Below are 27,525 nucleotides of genomic sequence, written 5' to 3'. Positions count from 1 at the left end.
TCACTCCTTCTGGCTCTCCCTAGGCTTCCTGCTCCTTCTTTCCCGCTCTGTCAAGTGCCCCCTGCTGGTGTTCTCAGCTCCTTTATACCTGCTCCACCCCCACTCCTTCTAGAACTGCCTCTGTTCCATCCTCTAATTATGCCCCCCAGAAACAGTCTCCCTAGGAACCTTGGTGACAGTCTCCTTAGTTCTGGTCCGGTTACACAGTGGGGTCTCTCCCTCCTACTCATGCATGGTCTGTTTGCTGTGCAAATGTTTCACATACCCATTGACTTGCATTGGCAAGTCTTGTCCAATATTCGTGGCTACTCGTAGTATGCTGCGATTTTTTTCTCAGTTTGATTCGAGCTGAGAAAAAAATTGCAGATGAACACAGAATCATTGACTGACATTAACTTGCCTGTTTTAAAAGCAAGTGAGTAAAGCTTAGAAAGGTGGCTCCAAAAAGGTGGATTTTATCTTCTTTCAATGAAGCCAAAGAAAACCCGATCAAAAGCTTTGTCAGCCTCAAGGGTAATGCCGCCGTTTGTCCATAAATAAGCGCCAGTCATATACCCTGATATAACGGGTAGGCACTTTCCATTTCATTTTCCCATTCAATTGCCCTATTCTCTCTTGGAATGTAGAAAATTTACCTGCACTCATTGTTGTTGGTACCTAGATGTAGGATATGTAAGAGATCTATGCCTAGACTACACTGTGAATTTTTGTAGTGCGATGATTGATTTGACCTATTTACTGTAGCTACAGCTGCAGTCCAAAGCAATACATTGAGTTGTATATAATTGGTTGCTTGCTGCGCAGTAGTTAAAAGTAATGCTACTAAAAGTCACAATGTAGACCAGGCCTAAACCATTAGATCCACTCAACCTCTTGTTAATCTAGTTTTTGCATAAATAGGTCCAAGATTCAACCTTAAAAGCCAATTCCTTAAAGGGATTTTCCCACAAACAAAAGTTCATTTTAATCAATAGATCTTGGAATAATAATAATTTCCACAACTGGATGTGTTTAAAAAAATATTCCTGTGCTGAGATAATCTTATAAATGTGCCCCTGCAGTGTGCTGTGTAATGGCCGTGTTTGACTTGATTGTCTCGGCACAGATCAAGTGCATGCCTATCCAAACTCTTTTTTTTTTCTTTTTTAATTCAAAACCTTGAGGTATTTTTTTTGGTTTTCACTAGCACCGAGACAAACATCACAGAGCGGGAGACAGCATCAGACTCAGAAGCACAAATTGACCCTGGGTAAGATGTTGCTGAAGGGGCTGGCCCTTTTTCAGCACCTTCAAGCGACACCCATCTTCCACAACCATCAACACCACCACCAGCAGCATCCAGCCAGCAAGCGAACCCAGAAGAGCATGGCAATAGTAGCAGCCCCACCTTGGCTCTGGATACGTCTCCTCAGGCTACAGCCATTCCCCGACGTGGCAGGCGCAGGAGAGAAGGAGCAGCTACAGGAACCCGGAGACAGGTGGACAGAGGTGTTCTGGACTATTTGTCTTCAGCAGCACATGATGATGGGGAGGAGGCTTATGGCCGGAGTCTGGCACAGTACCTACGGGCTATTCCCCAGGAGTTCAGGCTGCGGGCAAGAGGGTCCCTACAAATTGTGCTTGAATCTTGCACACCACCAAATCATCCTGGCACAGTATTTCGTTTTCTTGAAAGGTGGCAGCTTTCATCAGAAAATCTAGTTTTTCTGCAGGGTAGCCAAGCTGTGCAGGGGCCAGCATGCGGCGAGCCACTACCTCCTCCCCAGATGTCTCCACCTCCTCCGTGGATGCTTATACCTCCTCCGAGGATGCCTACACACCTCCTCCGCCCATTCCAACATCACAAATTTGGCCTCAACAGGCCCAATATATTGTGCACAGCACCCAAGGCCAATATGGTCAATCAATATACCAGAACCAATGTCGGAGGCTGGCCACAACATGGTTATGGTACACATGGCCATCATTGGGGATATAGTCAAATTGGTCAGTCATACAGTCATGACTACCAACAACCATATCCCAATTACTCCTCCACCAACCCACAACTAGATCCTTCTAGGATGGCCCCTACCCAACCAGCATCTGCTACCATACAGGGTGACAGTGATGCTGGCCAACAAACAAGGGCCAACACCCAAACAGAACTCACGCCTTCCCCTCCCCCGGCCTACCATCACTTGTAATAGGTTGTATTTTTGGCCAACAGACTCGTGGCATATTGTTTGTATTGTTTTTTGCTTGTTTAACCTTTTTTATTTTTTTACATCATTAGTATCCTCTAATATATGAAACATAGGCCATATGGCTAAAATATGGTGTGCCAATTATTTTGACAAAGACAAAAGTTATCTTTAGTAAAAAAGTTTACTATCTCTGAGTGATTGTTTCCATTAGTAATTGTTATGTAATGTGTAGTGGGGGAAAGTACAAACATGATAGCAGCAAATCCAAAAAACAACACGAACTAAAATACATACAGCAAATATTTTTAATGTAAGCCAAAAAATATATAAAACAGAGATAATAAGGCATTCTCTTGCCAGGGAGTACTTCCAACAGGTGAAATAAAATACCTTGTGAAAATATCACGGACTTTAAGCCCTGAGGGCTGACGACGGGGTGGAATAACAGGGGGCATAGGGGCCACTACATTTGGAACCACAAGTTCCTCACCATCATAAGCTGCGCAGTCATGTATTCTGATGAAATTGTGCAGGATAACACATGCTTGTATCACCAAATTAACATTCTCTTCACTTAGCTGAACGGCCGACTGGAGAACACTCCATTTGGCACAAAGAATCCCAAAGGTGCGCTCCACCAGTCGTCGGGCACGTGAAAGGCGACAGTTAAAGATCCTGCTCTGGTGGTTAAGGTATCTACGAGGATAGGGCCTCATAATGTTTCTGGTTAATTGGAAGGCCTCATCTCCAACAATCACGTAAGGCTCCGCAACCATTGTAGACCCTGGGAGGTGACGAGGTGGTGGGAGGTCAAATTGATTATTGCGCAGTCTCCAATTCTTCCATAGGCCCCAATATCTACAATTACATACCTGTAGCGACTGTCAACCATGACCAATAGCACTATAGAAAAAACTGCTTGTAATTATAGGATTGGGACCCTGAGTTCGGCGGCTTACGCACACGGATGTGCTTCCCATCCAGGGCTCCAATACAGTTTTGAAACTGACACGCGTCTTGAAATCCCTGGGCTAGACGTAACCAGTCCTCCATTTTTGGCTCAGGCATTACAACTTGATGGAGTCTGGACCAGATTGTGGAGCAAGTAGAGTGGACAATGCCGGAGATGGTTGATTTTCCTATTAAGAACTCTAAATGCAGGGCCGCATAGGACAGGCCAGTGGAAACGAATCTATAAAAAAAAAAAAAAGAGAGAGAGAGACAAAGGGCAAAGAATATCTGGTCATGCTTTGCACTAATCTCTAATATTCACATTTAAAGGCAGTTATTACCAAACAAAAATTACATGCTAGGTTTAGTGGGTTTAGGGAACATTCATATAATGGACAGGATTAATTGTTGCTGGACAAACATATTCAAAATGTTAACAAATAAGTTGGGGATAAGGGATTGAAAATCAGTTGTCTTGATAAAAATTGTTAAACATATGTTTGGAACATATACCGTAAAGTAAGGAGAAGGCGCTCCTCGGCAGAAATACTTTTGCGCATCATGGTGTCCTGTAAGGTGATCCCAGGACGCACAATCTCCAGCAAACGATCAAAAGTACCAAGGCTCATCCGGCAATATTGAAATAACTTGTCAGGATGGCTACGCAGAGAGAAATAGAGGATGGAAATGTCCTTTTGTGAGGCGACGCCTCAAAAGTGGATGGACCCACATTCTTCTCCACCTCCTCGGATCCGCTATCACTGGGTAAAGCTACCCATAACGTCGTGACAATACCCAATTGTAAAGCACCCACTCAGTGGTGTTAAAAGTCAGTCTGTAGGACATGTTTGTCACAAAGATCAACTAACACAAAACAAGCACGCACTCTACTGCCAAGTGGGGAGGCTCACACATGTTGATGAGGCAATAAATAGGGGTCTTGATGGTGATTTAAATTGTTTTCAGGCCTAAAAACCGTTATATGTCAATTTTGCAAGCAGGCGAGAAAATATTGGCATACGGATGCCATACGGATGTCACACGGATGCTTAGATGTGACAAAATGGCATCATTGCCTTTAAATCGGATGACATACGGATCACTGTTCATGAAACATTTGTGGGATTTTGGTCGGTCAAAAACGGACCGATTTTTTTTGTGGTTGTGTGTGACTCCGGCCTAATATTGCACCTCAGAGTAGCAGTAAACCTTTCAATCAGAGTTGGTTGAAAAAGAAGATTCAAATTTTATTGGCATCCAGGTGAAATTAAATTCTAAATGTTTTCAGTCTAACATAAGACCTTCATCAGAGAATCTCTTTAAGATTACTGTACAGAAAACACACAGAAAAAATAACAATTAGAAAAAAAATCGAAAAATATATTACAATATCACATGATGCATAAGGACAAAATAAGTGGGGAGAGGGGAAGAAGGAAACACGTGAATAACCGTCAAAAATGGCATATCACATTATTGGGACATAAGAGATCGTTCCACATAGAAGTGACCCACTGAAGTACCTCTCTTCATGAATTGATATGTGAAGAAATTACGTTAAAGAGAAAACAAGATAAACCATTATGCGTCAGATTCACGTCAATGATCCATATAGTGAGATTGATACGAGGCAGTGAAAAGGATATAAGTGCTTCAAAATATTGAGTGCTTGATGTGACACTTTCAAAGTAGGTAATACTATGTGCAATTTGATTCTTCTGGTTCTCCTGGGAGGAGAGAAAAGAGTGGACGTCAGGTTGTTATATCATATATCCAGTGACATGGTGACGTGAATAATCATAATACAGAATAAAACATGGTGACGTGAATAATCATAATACAGAATAAAACAATAAAACCATGGTACTAATAGTAAAGTGAATATTCCTATCCAGAAATAAATCTATCCTGACATTAAAGAGAGAAGAAGGAAGGGGTGTCTCTGTATTTACCTGGATGCTGTGTTTCATGGGTATGGGTTAAATAGTGCTAACATCTTAAGCGACAAGACGTCGCATTGAATTGCGCTGAAAAAAGATAGTGAGGGGAGGAGGACTCCCAGACAGTGACCGGGCAGGTACCCAGGGGACCGCCATCAGGGTTCCTGAGGGAACGATACTGGGAGGACAGTAAAGGGAGAAACTTGACTGAAGTTGTCAGGGAAACAGGGGGCGGGGCAAGCATAAAAGGAGCAGGGGGGCGCGGTGAAGTGACAGTTGACAGAGAGCCTGACAGACAGGAAGCCGTGTGAGATAGAGAGGACCGAGGGAGCGGACGGTGTGTTTTAGAGAGGCCGGCAGGGGTCTGTGAAGGGAAAGCTACGCACTCACCGACAAGTGACACATGAGAGACTTTCACCGGCGGCCGCTCCCTGCATATGGTCGCATACAGCCACTCCCGCTGTTTCCTGCCCTGCTGTGACAAGTCTGCTACCTCAAGTGACCGCTGCGACTACAGATCATTTGGTTACAGCGGTGAGGACACTGCCCCCTTTCCTCCTCCCACAGCTGCGGCCCTGTCATCACCGGCCCCAGGGGGCGCCACCTCGCTACAGGCAGCCGTAGAGGCCCCGTCCGGTTTGCTGAGGGACTCTGAGCAGAGGTTGGTGAACGGTTATATTTAGAGACTGCGTCATGACTCCGCTGTGAGACGAGAGTCGCAAGGAGACGCCTGTTGCACCCATCGGCACCGTTTCTTCAAGGCCTGTTGCGCCCCACCGGCACAGTTTCTTCAGGGCCTGTTGCGCCCCACCGGCACAGTTTCTTCAGGGCCTGTTGTGCCCCACTGGCACAGTTTCTTCAGGGCCTGTTGCGCCCCACCGGCATAGTTTCTTCAGGGCCTGTTGCGCCCCATCGGCACCGTTTCTTCAGGGCCTGTTGTGCCCCACTGGCACAGTTTCTTCAGGGCCTGTTGCGCCCCACCGGCATCGTTTCTTCAGGGCCTGTTGCGCCCCACCGCCATTGTTTCTTCAGGGCCTGTCGAGCCCAAATCTTCCCGGGATACCGAGGCGTCAAGACAGCAGCATCAACGATCTCTAAGCGGCCGCATCTGCGATCCTGAACGACGCCTGGAAGGATAAGTTGTCCATAGGAAATAAGGACCCTTAGTTCGGCCGTACGTGGCCTGCAACACCCGGACTAGCCGGATTAGTCATATTTAATATAAGAAAAAGTGGTGTAAATGTTATTGAGTCCCTGCGAGGACAGTTTGTTTTTTGTCTATTTGGTTTGTTCAGCAAAGCCCCAGCGGCACCAATTTATAAACGTTTATTTTGCAAATCACGCTCAGGCTCGTGTCTCGTCACTGCATCCTGAGAACCAGTCTGAACCCTACACTAGCACAGAATGAGCATAAACAGTATAGGCCTTAAAAATGTAGGTATGAGCTGAGCGCCATATGACTCATTTGAATACCTGCGATGATGGCTCCTAAGGCGTGTGGTCTGCACCGCTAGTTTAGAATAGCGCTAGGGGTATAGCATCATCCGTCACTGCGGTATTGCGCTGTGAAAAAGATTGTATATTGTATGAGTGATATGAGTGTTAGGATGAAGTGCTGAGCAGGCTAAGAAAAAATGCTGAGCAAGATAAGAGAAAGATAAGAGAAAATCCAGTTACCTGAGAAGATGCCTCTGCTGGCGTGTGGGCAGTACCGCTGTGTGGGGAAGGAGGCCATGTGTACACCCAGGACTTCCGGGTTTTTATTCTGGCTGGGATGATGCAATGTGCCGTGTCAACGCGGTCACATGATCTAAGGGCTCGCGCCTGCGCTGTGAAGCACAAGGATGCTGGAAGATCTGTAGCATAGCGATCGTGTTTTTTTATTGGAGCACCTGTGCGATACAGGGGGATCTCAGTGTTGAATACCTTACTATGTACTGTGCGGATGTAAAGCACTCAGACACTAGACATTATGGGAAGGCACTCAGAGGGAGAGAGGAAAAAAAGGGGGGGAAACTGATAACGAGTGAACAGGTGTGCCCAGTAAAAAAATGTGAAGCTGGTCTAACGGTTCTATTGGAGAGAGGAAAAAGAAGAGATCATATTAGTGTTCACACTAAGGCTGGTTTCACATTAGCGCTTTTTAAGCGCACGCACGGCCGGGGGTAGCTCCGCCCCGAGCCGGCTCTCTGCCCGGCGTGCCCGCCCCTTGCTTGTAGCGCCGCCTCCTAGCGCACAGCGGCGCCTGCGATCGGCGCACCCTATCTTTAGCATAGGGTGCGCAGATCGTGCGCAGGCCGTGCGCTAGTTGCGCTTTGACCTGCGCTGCGCACTTTTGACGGTGCGCCGTGCGCGCCAAAATCAAACTTTTCGGATTTTGGCGCGCATGCTAAAGATAGGGTGCGCCGATCGCAGGCGCCGCTGTGCGCTAGGAGGCGGCGCTACAAGCAAGGGGCGGGAACGCCGGGCAGAGAGCCGGCTCGGGGGCGGAGCTACCCCCGGCCGTGCGTGCGCTTAAAAAGCGCTAATGTGAAACCAGCCTTATACTGGTAGACTGCAGAAAACAATACTACACATTGTAGCACAATCCCCCCTTGCTTCACAGAAAACTCTGAACATTGTATTCTCTGTATAGTCCTTTAGGTTCCAAGGTATGGAGTCTGAAGATCCAATACGCTTCCTTCCTTGTGAGGGTTTTGGTCCTATTTTGACCCCTTCTGTTGGGTTCCACCAGTTCCAAAACTTGGAATTTGAGTTGAGAGATGCTATGTCCTTTCTCAAGGAAGTGATGAGGTAGAGGAAGGTGTGTTTTTTTACACCTGATATTCGATTTATGTTGGGATATTCTATCCCTTACCATCTGTGTCATTTCACCTACGTAGGCTAAGCCACATGGGCATTTGATTAAGTAGACCACGTGTGTAGATTCACATGTGTAGAAACCTTTGACCGGAATCGCTTCTTCGGTTTGGGGGTGAAAAATTTGATCTCCTCTCTGTATGTTGTTGCATTGTAGACATGTTAGGCAGGGAAAAGTCCCTCTTTTTTGTGTCCGAAAGAGTGTTTGTCTTGATACCAAAGTATCTGATCCTGCATCCACTCTAACAAGTTTATCTCTTAGATTTCTGGGTCTATGATAGCATGGGAGAAAATTTTGTTGGAATTCCGGAACTTCAGGGTAGCTACTGGATAATATCTTCCAATGTCTATTTATGGTAGCCTGGACCTTTCTTGAGTAGGAATGGTACGTGTTCACAAATGGTATGCGTTTATTGGGACTTTTAATTGCGGGGCTCCTATTTGATCCATTCAATCTGGATTCTATCAATAGTCTCTTAGGGTAACCTCTCTTTGTAAATTTGGTTGTCATTTCTCCCAACCTCTGTTCCTTTAAACCCTCATTGGTGACAATCCTCTCAACCCTACAATATTGTGACCTAGGAATAGATTTTTTGATGGCCGGGGGATGAAAGCTCTCATAATGTAAAATACTATTTCTGTCGGTTGGTTTGACGTATAGGTCAACCGATAGTCCACCTTTGTCATCTTTACAGATCAACGTATCCAGGAAGCTCATCTTCTCTGTGTTACATTGTAGACTAAATTTAAATCTAGGCCAAACGTTGTTGATATCGTTGTTAAACTCTAGTAATGTATCACTGGAACCATTCCAAATGCAGAAGATATCGTCGATGAATCTCTCCCAAACACTGGAGTGTTTTCTAAATAATGGGTGACTATAAACAAAATCTTCCTCAAAGGACGCCATATAAGCGACGGCGTAAGGAGGTGCCACATGCGAGCCCATCGCGGTACCCTGTCTCTGAATGTAGAATGTATCCTGGAAAAGGAAATAATTTTTGGGTCAGAGCAAAGATTGCGTATTTTTATGTCGATACCTGCTCCCTCCATAAGTCTCTCAGTAGCTCTCATGCCCTTGTCATGTGTGATTGACGTGTACAGACTGTTCACGTCCCATGTGACAAGAATAGATGATGGTGACAAAGGCCTAAGGTGTTGATGAGGGTTATGAAATCATTTGTGTCTTTTAGAAATGACCTAGTGGTTTTGACTAGTGGTGTGAGTATCTTTTCCAACAGTATTGCAAGTGATGATAGAATGGAGTCCGTAGCGGAAACAATAGGACGACCTGGCGGTTTTTCTAGCCTCTTATGAATTTTTGGCAGAATATAAAATACAGGTGTGATGGAATCAGTTTTAAGAAGAAAATCCTCCAGTTTCTTGTCTATTGTGCCTTCTCCTTTATGGTGTTCTATGATGGGATGAATCTTATTGATGATAGAGTCAAGTGGGTTATGTGGAATGGTCATATAGACCTCCTTGTCATTCAATTGTCTGTGGATCTCATTGAGATAGTCTGTCCTATCCATAACCACTATTGCTCCTCCCTTGTCTGCCGGTTTGATGACTATAGATTTGTCTGAAGACAGCTTATCTAAAGCCAATCTTTCTTGTTTAGATAGGTTATTCTGATGATGGAATTTACCCTGATTTACCTCCCTATTGAGTTGGTGTATGTCTCTCTCTATCAAGGAAATGAAGGTTTCAACCGGTGGGCTGTTTTTCGGGGGCAGGTAGCTGCTGTGTGTTCGGAGACCTAATTCCTTAAACTGTAAATGGGTTGGATTGATTTGGCCTATACTGTAGTTGTATTAGGTTGTTAGGAAAAATGTACCTTTAATCTCGGGTTTCTGTAAAACCTTTGTAAGTCCATATTTATCTCAAAAAAATTAAACTTCTAGGATGGACAAAATGATAATCCCTTCTGAAGTAACAGTAACTGGTCTGTATCCAGATTCTTAGAGGAAATATTGAGAACTAGTGGTGTATTACCTGAGATCTGGTTGTTATGTTGGTTCTGGCTTCCCTGGTGGCACTGGCCGCCCCGCCTCGTCTTCCTCTTTGGCGGCCCCGGTTCTGGCCTAAAAAAGAAGTTGAGGTAGCGTTGTTGGTTATACCAGACCTGCTGTCTGCAGATCCAGAGGAACTTTGTGAAAATCGACTTCTGGGGAAGCGTTGTGTGTCTCGCCAACCATACACCCGATTCTGCAAGAATTTCGATCTCTTACTTTTTTCTAGATTCGACCTGTGTGTAAGTAGACTTTCCTGATTCTTCTGCTTGATTTCCTGGAACTCTTCCCGAATCATAGTGCTTGAGAGTTGACTCTCTATTGCACATATCTGAGAGTTAATGCTTTCCAGGTTTTTCTGCAAGAAAGATAATGTCAGGGTCATTAAGTCAAACGAGCATTTGTTTAAAATATGTTCAAATTTAGTGCAGTATTTTTTATCTTCTTTGAAAAAGGTTGGTTGTAATGGTACTCTTAAGCCCCCTTTACATTTAGCGATGCACCAGTGATCCCATCCATGATATGACCCGGTCAGGATCGCTGGTGCATCGCTAAATGGTTGCTAGTGAGCTGCCAAACAGGCAGATCTCACCAGCGATGCAGCGACGCAGCAGCGGTCGTTACTTACCTGTTAGACGCAGCGATGAAGATGTCCTCCATCCGTGTCCACGCATTGCTTGTCGGCGCCAGCAGGAAGCAGCCGACGAGAAATGGACGTGGACGATCTCGCACGATCAGCGATAACCAGCGGGGGAGCAGGTCGGAGGTAAGTATCACACACAGCGATATCGCTAGCAATATCGCTGCTGCGTCACAAAATCGGTGATACTTTAGCGATATTGCTATGTGTAAAGCCCCCTTTAGGCCTCGTGGTATATGTTGAACTCGTAGATATTCAGCTAATGTGATGGAGTGTAATTCTAGATTCACTGCTCTCCTGGACTCCCGTTCCAAGTCTCTGTTCTTAATTTCTCTCATTGGGGTCTGTAGAAAATCACTTGATGCAGTCACTTTGGAAGCAATCTCTGCTGTCTCCGATGCGTTGTAGGAAAAAGTCTCATTTGACATAATTAGATGGTGCTCTTGAGAAGGATGTTTACTGCTACCCTTATGAACGGGCTGGATACCCTACTTGTGCACCTGACAAAGACTTACTATTGAGTGCCTTGTTGTTTCTATAATATTGCACCTCATTCGGTTTCAATCATTGCCCTTTTGTAGGGAAAATATTGGCTCCGTGTGATGGGTGGACAGGTTTATCTACTGTGGTCTCAGATTTGATGTTGTGTCTCACCTAAACCCCATAGAAATATTAATTTCATGTTTCTAATATGTTTCCTTTAGGAGCGTCTTTTAATGAGTCTTTTACCTAGAAACGTTGCTATGGAAATGAAGGAAGATTTTCTGAAGCCGCCTGAGAGAATTTTTCATAAGATTTATATTCAAAGGCATGACAATGTTAGGTAAGATTGACATTTAAGCTTAAATATTATTAAATGGAGACTGTGAATACAAATATAGTGACATGTAGTGACACTGAGATCTAAATGACTAACAAATGTGATAATGTTAGGGTTTTCTTCTTATTACATCATGCTTACAAATTACAAGCATTGCGTATCTATACTTATTTGTAAATGTAAGGCCCCTTTCACACATCAGTTTTTTGCCATCAGTCACAATCCGTTGTTTTTTGAAAAAAAAAATGATCCGGCGACTGATGCTGCTGGATCCTTTTTTTTCTCATAGACTTGTATTAGCGACGGATGGCCTCACGTTTCGCCTGTCGTTCGCCAGATCCGTCTAAATTTTTTTGTCTGGCGGCCGGACACGACACACGAAGCAAATTTTTTTCTGTTTGTCGTTTGCTAGAATGAAAGTCTATGGGCGCAGGATCCATCGTCATCCGTCAAGTGACGGATGCCGGCGACGGATCAGTTTTTTTTAACTGAGCATGCTCCTGACAGGTTAAAACACCAAAGAAAGAATAGATATATACACATATATATATATATATATATATATATATACATACACACACACGTCATTGAGGCAAATTATTATATATATATATATATATACACGTATATATTATATATATATATATATATATATATATAACGTGTAAAGAGAAAGCAAGTCAGCACTGCCAATACTACTGCCGATGTGAGACTGTCATGTCCATACTGCTCGTGGAGGCTCTACCTCGAGATCTCGGGTGCTAAAGCAGAAGGCACAATGTATGGGTCCAATAAGAGGGAGGAATAGCATAGCACTCACCGGTCCAGATGAAAAAGTCCGCTTTATTTAGCAATCCACATTAAAACTTCATGGCTGGGACGCTGGAGGGAGGAGTGAGCAATGTCTGACAGTGGCTGTTTCATGCTTACTAGCACTTTGACGGGTCAGACATTGCTCACTCCTCCCTCCAGCGTCCCAGCCATGAAGTTTTAATGTGGATTGCTAAATAAAGCGGACTTTTTCATCTGGATCGTGAGTGCTATGCTATTCCAGCCTCTTATTGGATATATATACCTTTTATACTCATGTATAAGCCAAGATTTTCAGCCCATTTTTTTTGGTTGAAAGTCCCCCTCTGGGCTTATACGCGAGTCATATACCGGGGGGAGGGGAGCGGGGGTGTCAGAGACCATACTCACCTCTCCTGGCACTTCTCTGCAGCCCCTGCTTTCCCCCCTCTGCCGTCTGCTTCTTACATTCAGTGGTCACGTGGTACAGCTCATTAAACTCATGAATATGCACATATTTAATGAGCGGTATCACGTGACCAGTGGAATGCAGGAAGCAGATGGCAGAGGGAGAAGCAGGGGCTGCCGCTGCAGAGAAGACCTTGCACTAGGAGGAGTGAGTATGACGGGGCAGAGTGATATTCACCTGTCCCCGTTCCAAGCCGTGCACCGTTGTGTCTCCGAGTCCTCCTGCTGTGATGGCAGAGGGCACGATGACATTGTAGTCAGTGCGCACCCTCTGCTGTCAATGCAGAGATCTGGGAGACACAGCGGTGCATTGCTTGAAACGGGGACAGGTGAATATCGCCACTACCAGGGGCTCAGGACACCGGCATCTAGCCCCCAGCGACTGAGAGGTGAGTATGTTTTTTTTTATTGCAGCAGCAGCAAATAAGGGGTATTTATGGAGCATCTTATGGGGCAGCATTAACCCTTGTGGAGCAGCATATGGGGGTATTTATGGGGCAGCATTACCCTTGTGCAGAAGCATATTATGAGGGGTATTTATGGAGCATCTTATGGGGCAGCATTAACCCTTGTGCAGCAGCATATGGAGGTTGTTTATGGAGCATCTTATGGGGCAGCATTAACCCTTGTGGAGCAGCATATGGGGGGTATTTATGGGGCAGCATTAACCCTTGTGCAGCAGCATATTATAGGGGGTATTTATGGAGCATCTTATGGGCAGCATTAACCCTTGTGCAGTAGCATAAGGGGGATTTTTATGGAGCATCTTCTTGGGCCAGCATTAAGCCTTGTGCAGCAGAATATGGGGGGGGGTTATCTATGGAGCATCTTCTTGGACCACCATTAACCCTTGGCTTATATGCGAGTCAATAAGTTTTCCCAGTTTTTTATGGCAAAATTAGGGGGGTCGGCTTATACACGAGTATATATACGGTATATACACATTTATAGTTCATAAAGTTCTACATAGCATAATAGCCACTAAATCAATTGCCGGCTTCAGTAAAATCATTCCCGAACCCAACATGATATGACACACATAGTAAACCATGTCATATCAAAACAATTTATATATAGTGCCTTGCGAAAGTATTTGGCCCCCTCTAACCTTTCAACCTTTTCCCACATATCATGCTTCAAACATAAAGATAGCAAATGTAAATTTCTGGTGAAGAATCAACAACAAGTGGGACACAATTGTGAAGTTGAAAGAAATTTATTGGTTATTTTAAATTTTTGTGGAAATACAAAAACTGAAAAGTGGGGCATGCAATATTATTCGGCCCCTTTAACTTAATACTTTGTTGTGCCACCTTTTGCTGCGATTACAGCTGCAAGTCGCTTGGGGTATGTCTCTCTCAGTTTTGTACAATCGAGAGACTGAAATTCTTGCCCATTCTTCCTTGGCAAACAGCTTGAGCTCAGTGAGGTTTGATGGCGATCATTTGTGATTCTAACACCTGAATACGTTTATTTGTGAACCATTCCATTGTAGATTTTGCTTTGTGTTTGGGATCATTGTCTTGTTGGAAGACAAATCTCCATCCCAATCTCAGGTCTTTTGCAGACTCCAAAAGGTTTTCTTCAAGAATAGTCCTGTATTTGGCTCCATCCATATTCCCATCAATTTTAATCATCTTCCCTGTTCCTGCTGAAGAAAAGGAGCCCCAAAGCATGATGCTGCCACCACCATGTGTGGATAGTGTGGGGATGGTGTGTTCAGGGTGATGAGCTGTGTTGCCTTTACACCAAACATATTGTTTGGCATTGCTGCCAAAAAGTTTGATTTTGGTTTCATCTGACCAGAGCACCTTCTTCCATATGTTTGGTGTGTCTCCCATGTGGCTTGTTGCAAACTTTAAACGACACTTTTTATGGATACCTTTGAAAAATGGCTTTCTTCTTGCCACTCTTCCATAAAGGCCAGATTTGTGCAGTGTACGACTGATTGTTGTCCTATGGACAGATTGTCCCACCTCAGCTGTAGATCTCTGCACTTTATCCAGAGTGATCATGGGCCTCTTGGCTGAATCTCTGATCAGTCTTTTCCTTGTTTGAGATGAAAGTTTAGAGGGACGGCCGGGTCTTCGTAGATTTGCAGTGGTATGATACTCCTTCCATTTTAATATGATCGCTTGCACAGTATTCCTTGGGATGTTTAAAGTTTTGGAAATCATTTTGTATCCAAATCCAGCTTTAGACTTCTCCACAACCGTATCACAGACCTGCCTGTTGTGTTCCTTGGTCTTCGTGATGCTCTCTGTGCTTCAAACAGAACCCTGAGACTATCATAGAGCAGGTGCATTTATACGGAGACTTGATTACACACGTGGATTATATTTATCATCATTAGTCATTTAGGACAACATTGGATCATTAAGAGATCCACAATGAACTTCTGGAGTGAGTTTGCTGCACGGAAAGTAAAGGGGACGAATAATATTGCACGCCCCACTTTTCAGTTTTTGAATTTCCACAAAAATTTAAAATAACCAATAAATTTCGTTCAACTTCAAAATTGTGTCCCACTTGTTGTTGATTCTTCACCAAAAATTTACATTTGGTATCTTTATGTTTGAAGCATGATATGTCGGAAAAGGGTGAAAAGTTCCAGGGGGCCAAATACTTTCGCATGGCACTATATGCCAGTGTTTAATCAATTTAGTAGCTTGTGTTAGGAAAAATTTGGAACTCTAGGGGTTAAATTTAAGGCTATAATCGTGGAAAAAAATTGCGCGGGCTCCTGTGCCATTTTCTTCGCCAGAGAGGGAAAGCCAGTGAGTGTGGGCAGATATTAATAGTCTAGAGAGGGACCATTGTTTTTGTAACACCCCCGGCTAAAAAATCTGCCCACAGCCACCCCAGAAAAAGCGCATCTGTAAGATGTGCCTGTTCTGGCACTTAGCCTCTCTATTCCCATGGCCTTTAGTGGTGGCTCATGGGTTAATAATAATGGGTTAATGTCACCTTGCTATTGAAAGGTGACTTTAAGCCGAGTCAATAGTGGAGAAGTGTCAATAAGACACCTATCCATTATTAACCCTAGAATAGTAAAGGGTTAAAAAAGACGCACACATTAATTAAAAATTATTTTAATAAAATAAATACACAAAGTTTTTGACCAAATTTATTATTCTGCTAATCCAATAAATGCCCTTGTTCTGTAAAAAAAAAATAAATAAAAATCCAACAATATACATACCTCTCTGCCATTTCCTAACACAAACTACTAAATTGATTAAACACTGACATATAAATCGTTTTGATATGACATGGTTTACTATATGTAAATCATGTGTCATATCATGTCGGGTTCGGGGATGATTGTACAGAAGCCGATAATTAATTTAGCGGCTATTATGTTATGTAGAACTCTATGAACTATAAATATATACATATATATATATACCGGGTGAGTCATAAAGGACGGATATATTTGAAGTGGCTATAACTCACCACCAGGTGGAGGTAGAGATGTGCGGGAGGCGGGGTTATGTTTGTGAGGTGAAAGCATTGTTTTTATTTTAGTTTCAGTTTAAGCTATGGTGCCGTGGACGATAGAACATCGCGTTTTTGAGTACGACATTTTTGTCAAGAATAATGAGTGTATCACAGCCGTTCAGCGTGAGTTTCGGCGTCATTTCAATATTCACAGAAATCAAGCTGTTCCCGCTCGTAACACTATCCTACGTTGGGTTGAAGCACTCCGTACACGAGGTACACTAATGAACAAACGACCACCGGGGGCTCCACGAACGGCACGTACCGCTGCACAGCCCTAAGGTAACGGTGTGGTGCGCTATGGGCAAATATGGCGTGATCGGTCCGTACTTTTTCGAAGGCGATAATGGCAATACTGTTACCGTGAACTCACAACGTTATATCGCCATGATAAATAACTTCTTTGTTCCTGAGTTACGACGGCAACATATCCCCATCTCTAGTGTGTGGTTTCAACAAGATGGGGCAACGGCCCACACAGCCGGAGCAACAATGAACGTTCTTCGCCCTCTCTTCCCTGGTCGCATCATTTCCAGGTTTGGCGATATTAATTGGCCTCCTAGGTCCCCAGACCTGTCCATGTGCGATTATTACTTATGGGGTCACCTCAAATCACGTGTATACAAGCTTAAGCCTCGATCATTACAAGAACTGAAGGAAGCTATTCGAGTGGAAGTTGCCCAAATCGACAGAGTGGTGTTGGAACGTGTTGATGCCAACTTCCAAGAACGCCTTTGGAAATGCATCACTGATAATGGCCACCACATGGCAGATGTTGTTTTCCACACTTGAATTTGTCAAATGCTATTAGTATACGTAACCAAATCTGTGAATACATTTATATTTAATAAATATTTAACGATTTTATGATTAGTTTAAAAACGTCCGTCCTTTATGACTCACCCGGTATATATATATATATATATATATATACACACTTATACATACACTGCTCAAAAAAATAAAGGGAACACTTAAACAACAGAATATAACTCCAAGTAAATCAAACTTCTGTGAAATCAAACTGTCCACTTAGGAAGCAACACTGATTGACAATCCATTTCACATGGTGTTGTGCAAATGGAATAGACATCAGATGGAAATTATTGGCAATTATCAAGACACCCTCAATAAAAGAGTGGTTCTGCAGGTGGGGACCACAGACCACATCTCAGTACCAATGCTTTCTGGCTGATGTTTTGGTCACTTTTAAATGTTGGTAGTGCTTTCACACTTGTGGTAGCAAGAGACGGACTCTACAACCCACACAAGTGGCTCAGGTAGTGCAGCTCATCCAGGATGGCACATCATTGCGAGCTGTGGCAAAAAGGTTTGCTGTGTCTGTCAGCATAGTGTCCAGAAGCTGGAGGCGCTATCAGGAGACAGGCCAGTACACTAGGAGACGTGGAGGGGGCCATAGGAGGGCAACAACCCAGCAGCAGGACTGCTACCTCTATCTTTGTGCAAGGAGGAACAGGAGGAGCACTGCCAGAGCCCTGCAAAATGACCTCCAGCAGGCCACAAATGTGTGCATATATATGTGTCTCAATGACATGTACTGCATATGTGTGTATTCTATATCTATTCTTTCGATTCATGTCAGTGTGATTTTACTGTACAGTGCTCTGAATGGCCGGCTTTTAAAAAACGCATCCGTCGAAAAACGGAAGAAACGGATAGAAAAATGATGCAATGGATCCATTTTTTCGCTGAATCCGCTAGCCAACGGATTGTGACTGATGGCAAAAAACTGATGTATGAAAGTACCCTAAGGGCTCATCCCCATTTGCGAGAAAAAAAAAGGTCAGTTTTCTGGATGAAAAAAACTGACCGATTCTATGCAATTGTCATGCGAGTGTCATGCGATTTTAGTGTGATTTTTCAATATGACATGCCTATGCAATGTGATTTTAACATGAGGTTTTACATAGAGCAGTTCTCTCCATATAAAAATTCATGTTAAAATATCTTTGCAAACTAACACTGTACATATCGCTTTAAAAAAAACAAAAAACCTTCAAAACACACACGCACACACACACATATATATATATATATATATATATCTAATATATAAAGCTCAAAGTGTATGTGTGTGTGTGTGTGTGTGTGTGTGTGTGTGTGTGTGTGTGTGTGTGTGTGTGTGTGTGTGTGTGTCCGGGATAGGCATCCGCACCGTCACAGCTACAGCCACAAAATTTGGCACAGTCACACGTCTGGACCCCAAGAGCGTCCTAAGCTATGTTGTGAGGCGAAATTTTAATCCCGCGCGTTCCAATTCACCAAACAATTTTGCCCCTATCTACATACTGGGGGGAAAAGTGTGTGCGCGTCAAGCCCCGCCCCTCATTGTGATGTCAAAATGCCCCTATTTGCACACTGGGGAAGCAGTGTGTGCGTATCAAGCCCCGCCCCTCATTATGATGTCACAACGGTTGCCATGGCGACGCTGATGTGATCATAGGTCGCAAGCGCTGCCACTCATTATGATGTCATAATGGTTGACTATGGATTGGAGGATGTGTGATGAGTATATGGGCACCGGACTATGGGATTGAGGATATGTATGACAGGTATAGGGGCACGGGACTATGGGATGGCGGATATGTATATGGGCACGGGACTATGGGATGGAGGATGTGTGATGGGTATATGGGCACTGGACTATGGGATGGAGCATATGTTTGACGGGTATATGGGCACGGGACTATGGGATAGCAAATATGTATATGGGCACGTGACTATGGGATGGAGGATGTGTGATGGGTATATGGGCACTGAACTATGGGATGGAGGATATGTATGATGGGTATATGGGCACGGGAAAATGGGATGGAGGATATGTATGATGGGTATATGGGCATGGGACTATGAGATGAGAATATGTATGATGGGTATATAGGCATGGGACTATGGGATGGAGAATATGTATGATGGGTATATGGGCATGGGACTATGGGATGGAGGATGTGTGATGGGTATATGGGCACTCGACTATGAAATGGAGGATATGTATGATGGGTATATGGGCATGGGCCCATGGGATCGTGGATATGTATGATGGGTCTATGGGCACGGGACTATGGGATGGAGGATAATTATAATTTGTTATAACTAACCACAGTTAGTTACTATGCCCGGGGAGCGCCGGGCTCTTCAGCTAGTAATATATAAAGCTCAAAGTGTGTATGTATGTGTGTGTGTGTGCGCGTGCGTGCATGTGTATGTCCTGGATAGGCATCCGCACCGTCGCAGCTACAGCCACAAAATTTGGCACAGTCACAGGTCTGGACCCCGAGAGCGTCCTAAGCTATGTTGTGAGGCGAAATTCTAACCCCGCGCGTTCTAATTCACCAAACAATTTTGCCCCTATCTACATACTCGGGGGAAAAGTGTGTGCGCGTCAAGCCCTGCCCCTCATTGTGATGTCACAATGCCCCTTTTTGCATACTGGGGAAGCAGTGTGTGCGTATCAAGCCCCGCCCCTCATTATGATGTCACAACGGTTGCCATGGCGACGGTGATGTCATCATAGGTTGCAAGCCCCGCTGCCGCTCATTATGATGTCATAATGGTTGACTATGGGATGGAGGATATGTTTGACGGGTATATGGGCACGGGACTATGGGATGGCGGATATGTATATGGGCACGGGACTATGGGATGGAGGATGTGTGATGGGTATATGGGCATTGGACTATGGGATGGAGGATATGTATGACGGGTACATGGGCACGGGAATATGAGATGGCGGATAAGTATGATAGGTATATGGGTACGGGACTATGAGATGAAGGATGTGTGATGGGTATATGGGCACTCGACTATGGGAAGGCGAATATGTATGATGGGTATATGGGCATGGGACTATGGGATGGAGGATGTGTGATGAGTATATGGGCATGGGACTATGGGATGGAGGATGTGTGATGGGTATATGGGCACGGGACTATGGGATGGAGGATAATTATAATTTGTTATAACTAACCACAGTTAGTTACTGTGCCCGGGCAGCGCCGAGCTCTTCAGCTAGTAATATATAAAGCTCAAAGTGTGTATGTATGTATGTATGTATGTATGTATGTCCGGGACAGGCATCCGCACCATCGCAGCTACAGCCACAAAATTTGGCACAGTCACACGTCTGGACCCCGAGAGCGTCCTAAGCTATGTTGTGAGGCAAAATTTTAACCCCGCGCATTCCAATTTACCAAACAATTTTGCCCCTATCTACATACTGGGGAAAAAGTGTGTGCGTATCAAGCCCCGCCCCTCATTATGATGTCATAATGACCCTATTTGCATAATGGGGAAACAGTGTGTGCGTATCAAGCCCTGCCCCTCATTATGATGTCATAATGTTGCCATGGCGACGCTGATGTCATCGTAGATTGCAAGCCCCGCCGCTCATTATGATGTCATAATGGTTGACTATGGGATGGAGGATGTGTGATGGGTATATGGGCACTGGACTATGGGATGGCGGATGTGTATGATGGGTATATGGGCACGGGACTATGGGATGGAGGATATGTATGATGGGTATATGGGCATGGGACTATGAGATGTATGATGTGTGATGGGTATATATGGGCACGGGACTATGGGATGGTGGATATGTAAGATGGGTATATGGGCACGGGACTATGGGATGGAGGATATGTATGATGGGTATATGGGCATGGGACTATGGGATGGAGGATATGTATGATGGGTATATGGGCACGAGACTTTGGGATGGAGGATATGTATGATGGGTATATGGGCACGGGACTATGGGATGGAGGATATGTATGATGGGTATATGGGCATGGGACTATGGAATGGAGGATATGTATGATGGGTATATGGGCACGGGCCTATGGGATGGAGGATGTGTGATGGGTATATGGGCACCGGACTATGGGATGGAGGATGTGTGATGGGTATATGGGCACTGGACTATGGGATGGAGGATATGTATGATGGGTATATGGGCACGAGACTATGGGATGGCGAGTATGTATGATGGGTATATGGGCACGGGACTATGGGATGGAGGATATGTATGATGGGTATATAAGCATGGGACTATGAGATGAAGGATGTGTGATGGGTATATGGGCATGGGACTATGGGATGGAGGATATGTATGATGGGTATATGGGCATGGGCCTATGGGATGGAGGATATGTATGATGGGTATATAGGCATGGGACTTTGGGATGGACGATATGTATGATGGGTATATGGGGACAGGACTATGGGACGGAGGATATGTATGATGGGCATATGGGCACGGGCCTATGGGATGGAGGATATGTATGATTGGTATATGGGCACGAGCCTATGGGATGGAGGATATGTATGATGGGTAGGTATATGGGCACGGGCCTATGGGATAGAGGATGTGTGATGGGTATATGGGCATGGGACTATGGGATGGCGGATATGTATATTGGCACGGGACTATGGGATGGAGGATGTGTGATGGGTATATGGGCACTGGACTATGGGATGGAGGATATCTATGATGGGTATATGGGCACGGGGCTATGGGATGGATGATATGTATGACGGGTATATGGGCATTGGACTATGGGAAGGAGGATATGCATGATGGGTATATGGGCACGGGCCTATGGGATGGAGGATGTGTGATGGGTATATGGGCACGGGACTATGGGATGACGGATATGTATATGGGCACGGTACTATGGGATGGAGGATGTGTGATGGGTATATGGGCACTGGACTATGGGATGGAGGATATGTATGACGGGTATATGGGCACGGGACTATGGGATGGCGAATATGTATGATGGGTATATGGGCATGGGACTATGGGATGGAGAATATGTATGACTAGCTGAAGAGCCCGGCACTGCCCGGGCACAGTAACTAACTGTGGTTAGTTATAACAAATTATAATTATCCTCCATCCCATAGTCCCGTGCCCATGTACCCATCACACATCCTCCATCCCATAGTTCCATGCCCATATACCCATCACACATCCTCCATCCCATAGTCCCATGCCCATATACCCATCATACATATTCACCATCCCATAGTCGAGTGCCCATATACCCATCATACATATCCGCCATCCCATAGGCCCGTGCCCATATATCCATCATACATATCATCCATCCCATATTCCAGTGCCCATATACCCATCACACATCCTCCATCCCATAGTTCCATGCCCATATACCTATCATACATATTCTCCATCCCATAGTCCCATGCCCATATACCCATCATACATATTTTCCATCCCATAGTCCCATGCCCATATACCCATCATACATATTCGCCAACCCATAGTCGAGTGCCCATATACCCATCACACATCCTTCATCTCATAGTCCCATACCATATACCCATCATACTTATCCGCCATCTCATATTCCTGTACCCATATACCCGTCATACATATCCTCCATCCCATAGTCCAATGCCCATATACCCATCACACATCCTCCATCCCATAGTCCCGTGCCCATATACATATCCGCCATCCCATAGTCCCGTGCCCATATACCCGTCAAACATATCCTCCATCCCATAGTCAACCATTATGACATCATAATGAGCGGCAGCGGGGCTTGCGACCTATGATGACATCACCGTCGCCATGGCAACAGTTGTGACATCATAATGAGGGGCGGGGCTTGATACGCACACACTGCTTCCCCAGTATGCAAAAAGGGGCATTGTGACATCACAATGAGGGGCGGGGCTTGACACGCACACACTTTTCCCCGTGTATGTAGATAGGGGCAAAATTGTTTGGTGAATTGGAACGCGCGGGGTTAAAATTTCGCCTCACAACATAGCTTAGGATGCTTTTGGGGTCCAGACGTGTGACTGTGCCAAATTTTGTGGCTGTAGCTGCGACGGTGCGGATGCCTATCCAGTACATACACACGCACGCACGCACACACACATACACACTTTGAGCTTTATATATTATATATTTATATGCCCGGGCATAGTAACTAACTGTGGTAAGTTATAACAAATTATAATTATCCTCCATCCCATAGTCCCGTGCCCATAGACCCATCATACATATCCACGATCCCATAGGCCCATGCCCATATACCCATCATACATATCCTCCATTTCATAGTCGAGTGCCCATATACCCATCACACATCTTCCATCCCATAGTACCATGCCCATATACCCATCATACATATTCTCCATCCCATAGTCCCATGCCTATATACCCATCATGCATATTCTCATCTCATAGTCCCATGCCCATATACCCATCATACATATCCTCCATCCCATAGTCCAGTGCCCATATACCCATCACACATCCTCCATCCCATAGTCCCGTGCCCATACACATATCCGCCATCCCATAGTCCCGTGCCCATATACCTGTCATACATATCCTCCATCCCATCGTCCAGTGCCCATATACCCATCACACATCCTCCATCCCATAGTCCCGTGCCCATATACATATCCGCCATCCCATAGTCCCGTGCCCATATACATATCCTCCATCCCATAGTCCCGTGCCCATATACCTGTCATACATATCCTCCATCCCATAGTCCGGTGCCCATATACTCATCACACTTCCTCCAATCCATAGTCAACCATTATGACATCATAATGAGCGGTGGCAGGGCTTGCAACCTTTGATGACATCAGCGTCGCCATGGCAACCATTGTGACATCATAATGAGGGGCGGGGCTTGACACGCACACACTGCTTCCCCAGTATGCAAATAGGGGTATTGTGACATCATAATGAGGGGCGGGGCTTGACGCGCGCACACTTTTCCCCCCAGTATGTAGATAGGGGCAAAATTGTTTGGTGAATTGGAACGTGCGGGGTTAAAATTTCGCCTCACAACATAGATTAGGACGCTCTCGAGGTCCAGACGTGTGACTGTGCCAAATTTTGTGGCTGTAGCTGCGACGGTGCGGATTCCTATCCCGGACATACACACATACACACACACACACACACACACACACATACATACACACTTTGAGCTTTATATATTAGATGGGTATATGGGCATGGGACTATGGGATGGAGGATATGTATGATTGGTATATGGACACGTGCCTATGGGATCGTGGATATGTATGATGGGTATTTGGGCACGGGACTATGGGATGGAGGATAATTATAATTTGCTATAACTAACCACAGTTAGTTACTATGCCCGGGCAGCACCGGGCTCTTCAGCTAGTCTAATATATAAAGCTCAAAGTGTGTATGTATGTATGTGTGTATTTCCGGGATAGGCATCCGCACCGTCGCAGCTACAGCCACAAAATTTGGCACAGTGACACGTCTGGACCCCGAGAGCATCCTAAGCTATGTTGTGAGGTGAAATTTTAACCCCGCGCGTTCCAATTCACCAAACAATTTTGCCCCTATCTACATACTGGGGGAAAAAGTGTGTGTGCGCCAAGCCCCGCCGCTCATTATGATGTAACAATGGTTGCCATGGCGACGCTGATGTCATCATACGTTGCAAGCCCTGCCGCCGCTCATTATGATGTCATTATGGTTGACTATGGAATGGAGGATGTGTGATGAGTATATGGGCACTGGACTATGGGATGGAGGATGTGTGGTGGGTATATGGGCACTGGACTATGGGATGGAGGATATGTATGACGGGTATATGGGCACGGGACTATGGGATGGCGGATATGTATATGGGCACGGGACTATGGGATGGAGGATGTGTGATGGGTATATGGGCACTGGACTATGGGTTGGAGGATGTGTGATGGGTATATGGGCACTGGACTTTGAGATGGAGGATATGTTTGATCGGTATATGGGCATGGGACTATGGGATGGAGGATATGTATGATGGGTATATGGGCACGGGCCTATGGGATGGTGTATATGTATGACGGGTATATGGACACGGGACTATGAGATGGCGGATTTGTATGATGGGTATATCGGCACGCAACTATGAGATGAAGGATGTGTGATGGGTATATGGGCACGGGACTATGGGATGGAGAATATGTATGATCGGTATATGGGCACGGGACTATGGGATGGCGGATATGTATGATGGGTATATGGGCACGGGACTATGGGATGGAGGATATGTATGACAGGCATATGGGCACGGGACTATGGGATGGCGGATATGTATGACGGGTATTCGGGCAAGGGACTATGGGATGGAGGATAGGTATGATGGGTATATGCGCACGGGACTATGGGATGGAGGATATGTATGATGGGTATATGGGAATTGGACTATGAGATGAAGGATTTGTGATGGGTATATGGGCACTCGACTATGGGATGGCGAATATGTATGATGGGTATATGGGCATGGGACTATGGCATGGAGGATATGTGATGGGTATATGTGCACTCGACTATGGGATGGAGGATATGTATGATGGGTATATGGGCATGGGCCTATGGGATGGAGGATGTGTGATGGGTATATGGGCATGGGACTATGGGATGGCGGATATGTATATGGGCACGGGACTATGGGATGGAGGATGTGTCATGGGTATATGGGCACTGGACTATGGGATGGAGGATATGTATGATGGGTATATGGCCACGGGGCTATGGGATGGCGGATATGTATGATGGGTATATGAGCACGGGACTATGGGATGGAGGATATGTATGATGGGTATATGGGCATGGGACTATGGGATGGAGGATATGTATGATGGGTATATGGGCACGGGCCTATGGGATGGAGGATGTGTGATGGGTATATGGGCACGGGACTATGGGATGACGAATATGTATATGGGCACGGGACTATGGGATGGAGGATGTGTGATGGGTATATGGGCACTGGACTATGGGATGTAGGATATGTATGATGGGTATATGGGCATGGGACTATGGGATGGAGAATATGTATGATGGGTATATGGGCATGGGACTATGGGATGGAGGATATGATTCAAGATTCAAAGAAGCTTTATTGGCAGGACTAAATATACATTAGTTTTGCCAAAGCAGGTGTACAGAAGGGGATAGGGACTGTAGGGATGTTGGGAAGGGGCTGTAGGAAAGGTGGATGGGGCAGATCCAGGATGGGGCTATAGAAGTCCATGGCATAGGGTAGGTGGATGGGGGCATGGGGGCAGATCCAGGATGAGGCTATAGAAGTCCATGGCATAGTGAAGGTGGATGGGGGATTGGGGCATATCCAGGGTGGGTGCCATAGAAGTCCATGGCATATCATAGTTCTCTTTCTCGCAGTCTATGGCATTCGCTCACATATTGCGCTGCTATCTCCACTGCTCTCTCTTCTTCCCCCAGCAGGATGTATGTTTTCTCTTCCTCCTTCATGGTGGTGAAATCCGGGAAGAGATGTGAGAGTCTCCTGAAGTGAGTGTCCCTCACTGCTGAGTACTTGGAGCAGTGTAGCAGGAAGTGGGTCTCATCCTCCAGGGCCTCCTGGTCACAGTGTTGGCACAGTCTTTCCTCCCTGGGCTTGTAGCTCTGCCTGTGTCTGTTGGATTCGATGGCCAGACTGTGGGCACTGAGTCTATACCGGCTCAGGATCTTGCGGTCTTTGGGGTCCGGGAGTTTCTCCAGGTATGGGGCCAGTCTGTAGTCTCTCTGTAGACTCCGGTACATGGTCAGTTTCTGTGAGCTGATGATGTCGTTCTTCCAGTCACTTACGTACCTCTCCTGGCCTTCGTCTACCATCTTCCTGATTCCAGCTTTTGTCAGGTTGTTGTGATTGGTGTTCTGGTCAGGTTGGGTTTGGGTGAGCTGTTCCGAGGGTCCTGGTTTTTCTGTTTCCCCTACATGTGTCAGGGCTTTATGGTGATGGGAGCTTGGATTGCTACTACGTAGGTGAGCCCAGAATGACAGTGCCCTCTTTAGAACCGTTAGGTGTAGAGGGAATCTGCCCAGCTCGGCCCGGCAAGCACTGTTGGAGGTGCTCCGATGGACTTGGAGAAGGTGCTTGCAGAATTCCAGGTGGAATATTTCTGTTGGGCTTGAATCCCACCTTGACCAGTCTGGGTAGGTGTGAGGACCCCAGACTTCGCTGCCATACAGGAGGATTGGGGCGATGATAGAATCGAAGATTTTTAACCAGACCCTCACTGGTGGCTTTAGATGGTAGAGTTTCCTTCGGATGGCATAGAAGGTTTTGCATGCCTTGTCTTTCAGGGTCTCTATGGCTTGTTTGAAGCTCCCTGATCGGTGAATCTCTAGGCCCAGATAGGTATATTTGTCCGTTCCTGTAAGGGCGCAGTTGTTGAGGATAAATGAAGGGTGCTGGTCTGATTTTCTCTTTCTCTTCTGGAACACCATGATGTTGGTTTTCTTTAGGTTGACCGGTAGAGCCCAGGTGGAGCTGAATTTCTCTAAGATTTT

General features: G+C 45.4%; 1 protein-coding gene across 1 annotated transcript in view; it reads left to right on the top strand.

Moving 5' to 3' along the window:
* ADCY1 (adenylate cyclase 1) overlaps positions 1-27,525 on the top strand; it is a 1,907,157-nt gene that overhangs the window by 375,060 nt on the left and 1,504,572 nt on the right. The window contains exon 3 of the mRNA XM_073549833.1: positions 11,293-11,411. Coding sequence (XP_073405934.1) covers positions 11,293-11,411 — 119 coding nt within the window. The remainder of the gene's footprint in view (positions 1-11,292; positions 11,412-27,525) is intronic.

This window comes from Dendrobates tinctorius, unplaced genomic scaffold, assembly GCF_039654945.1.
Source record: "Dendrobates tinctorius isolate UK_male_01 unplaced genomic scaffold, ASM3965494v1 ptg000162l, whole genome shotgun sequence".
NCBI lineage: Eukaryota > Metazoa > Chordata > Amphibia > Anura > Dendrobatidae > Dendrobates > Dendrobates tinctorius.
This window is presented reverse-complemented; position numbering and strand designations above follow the sequence as displayed.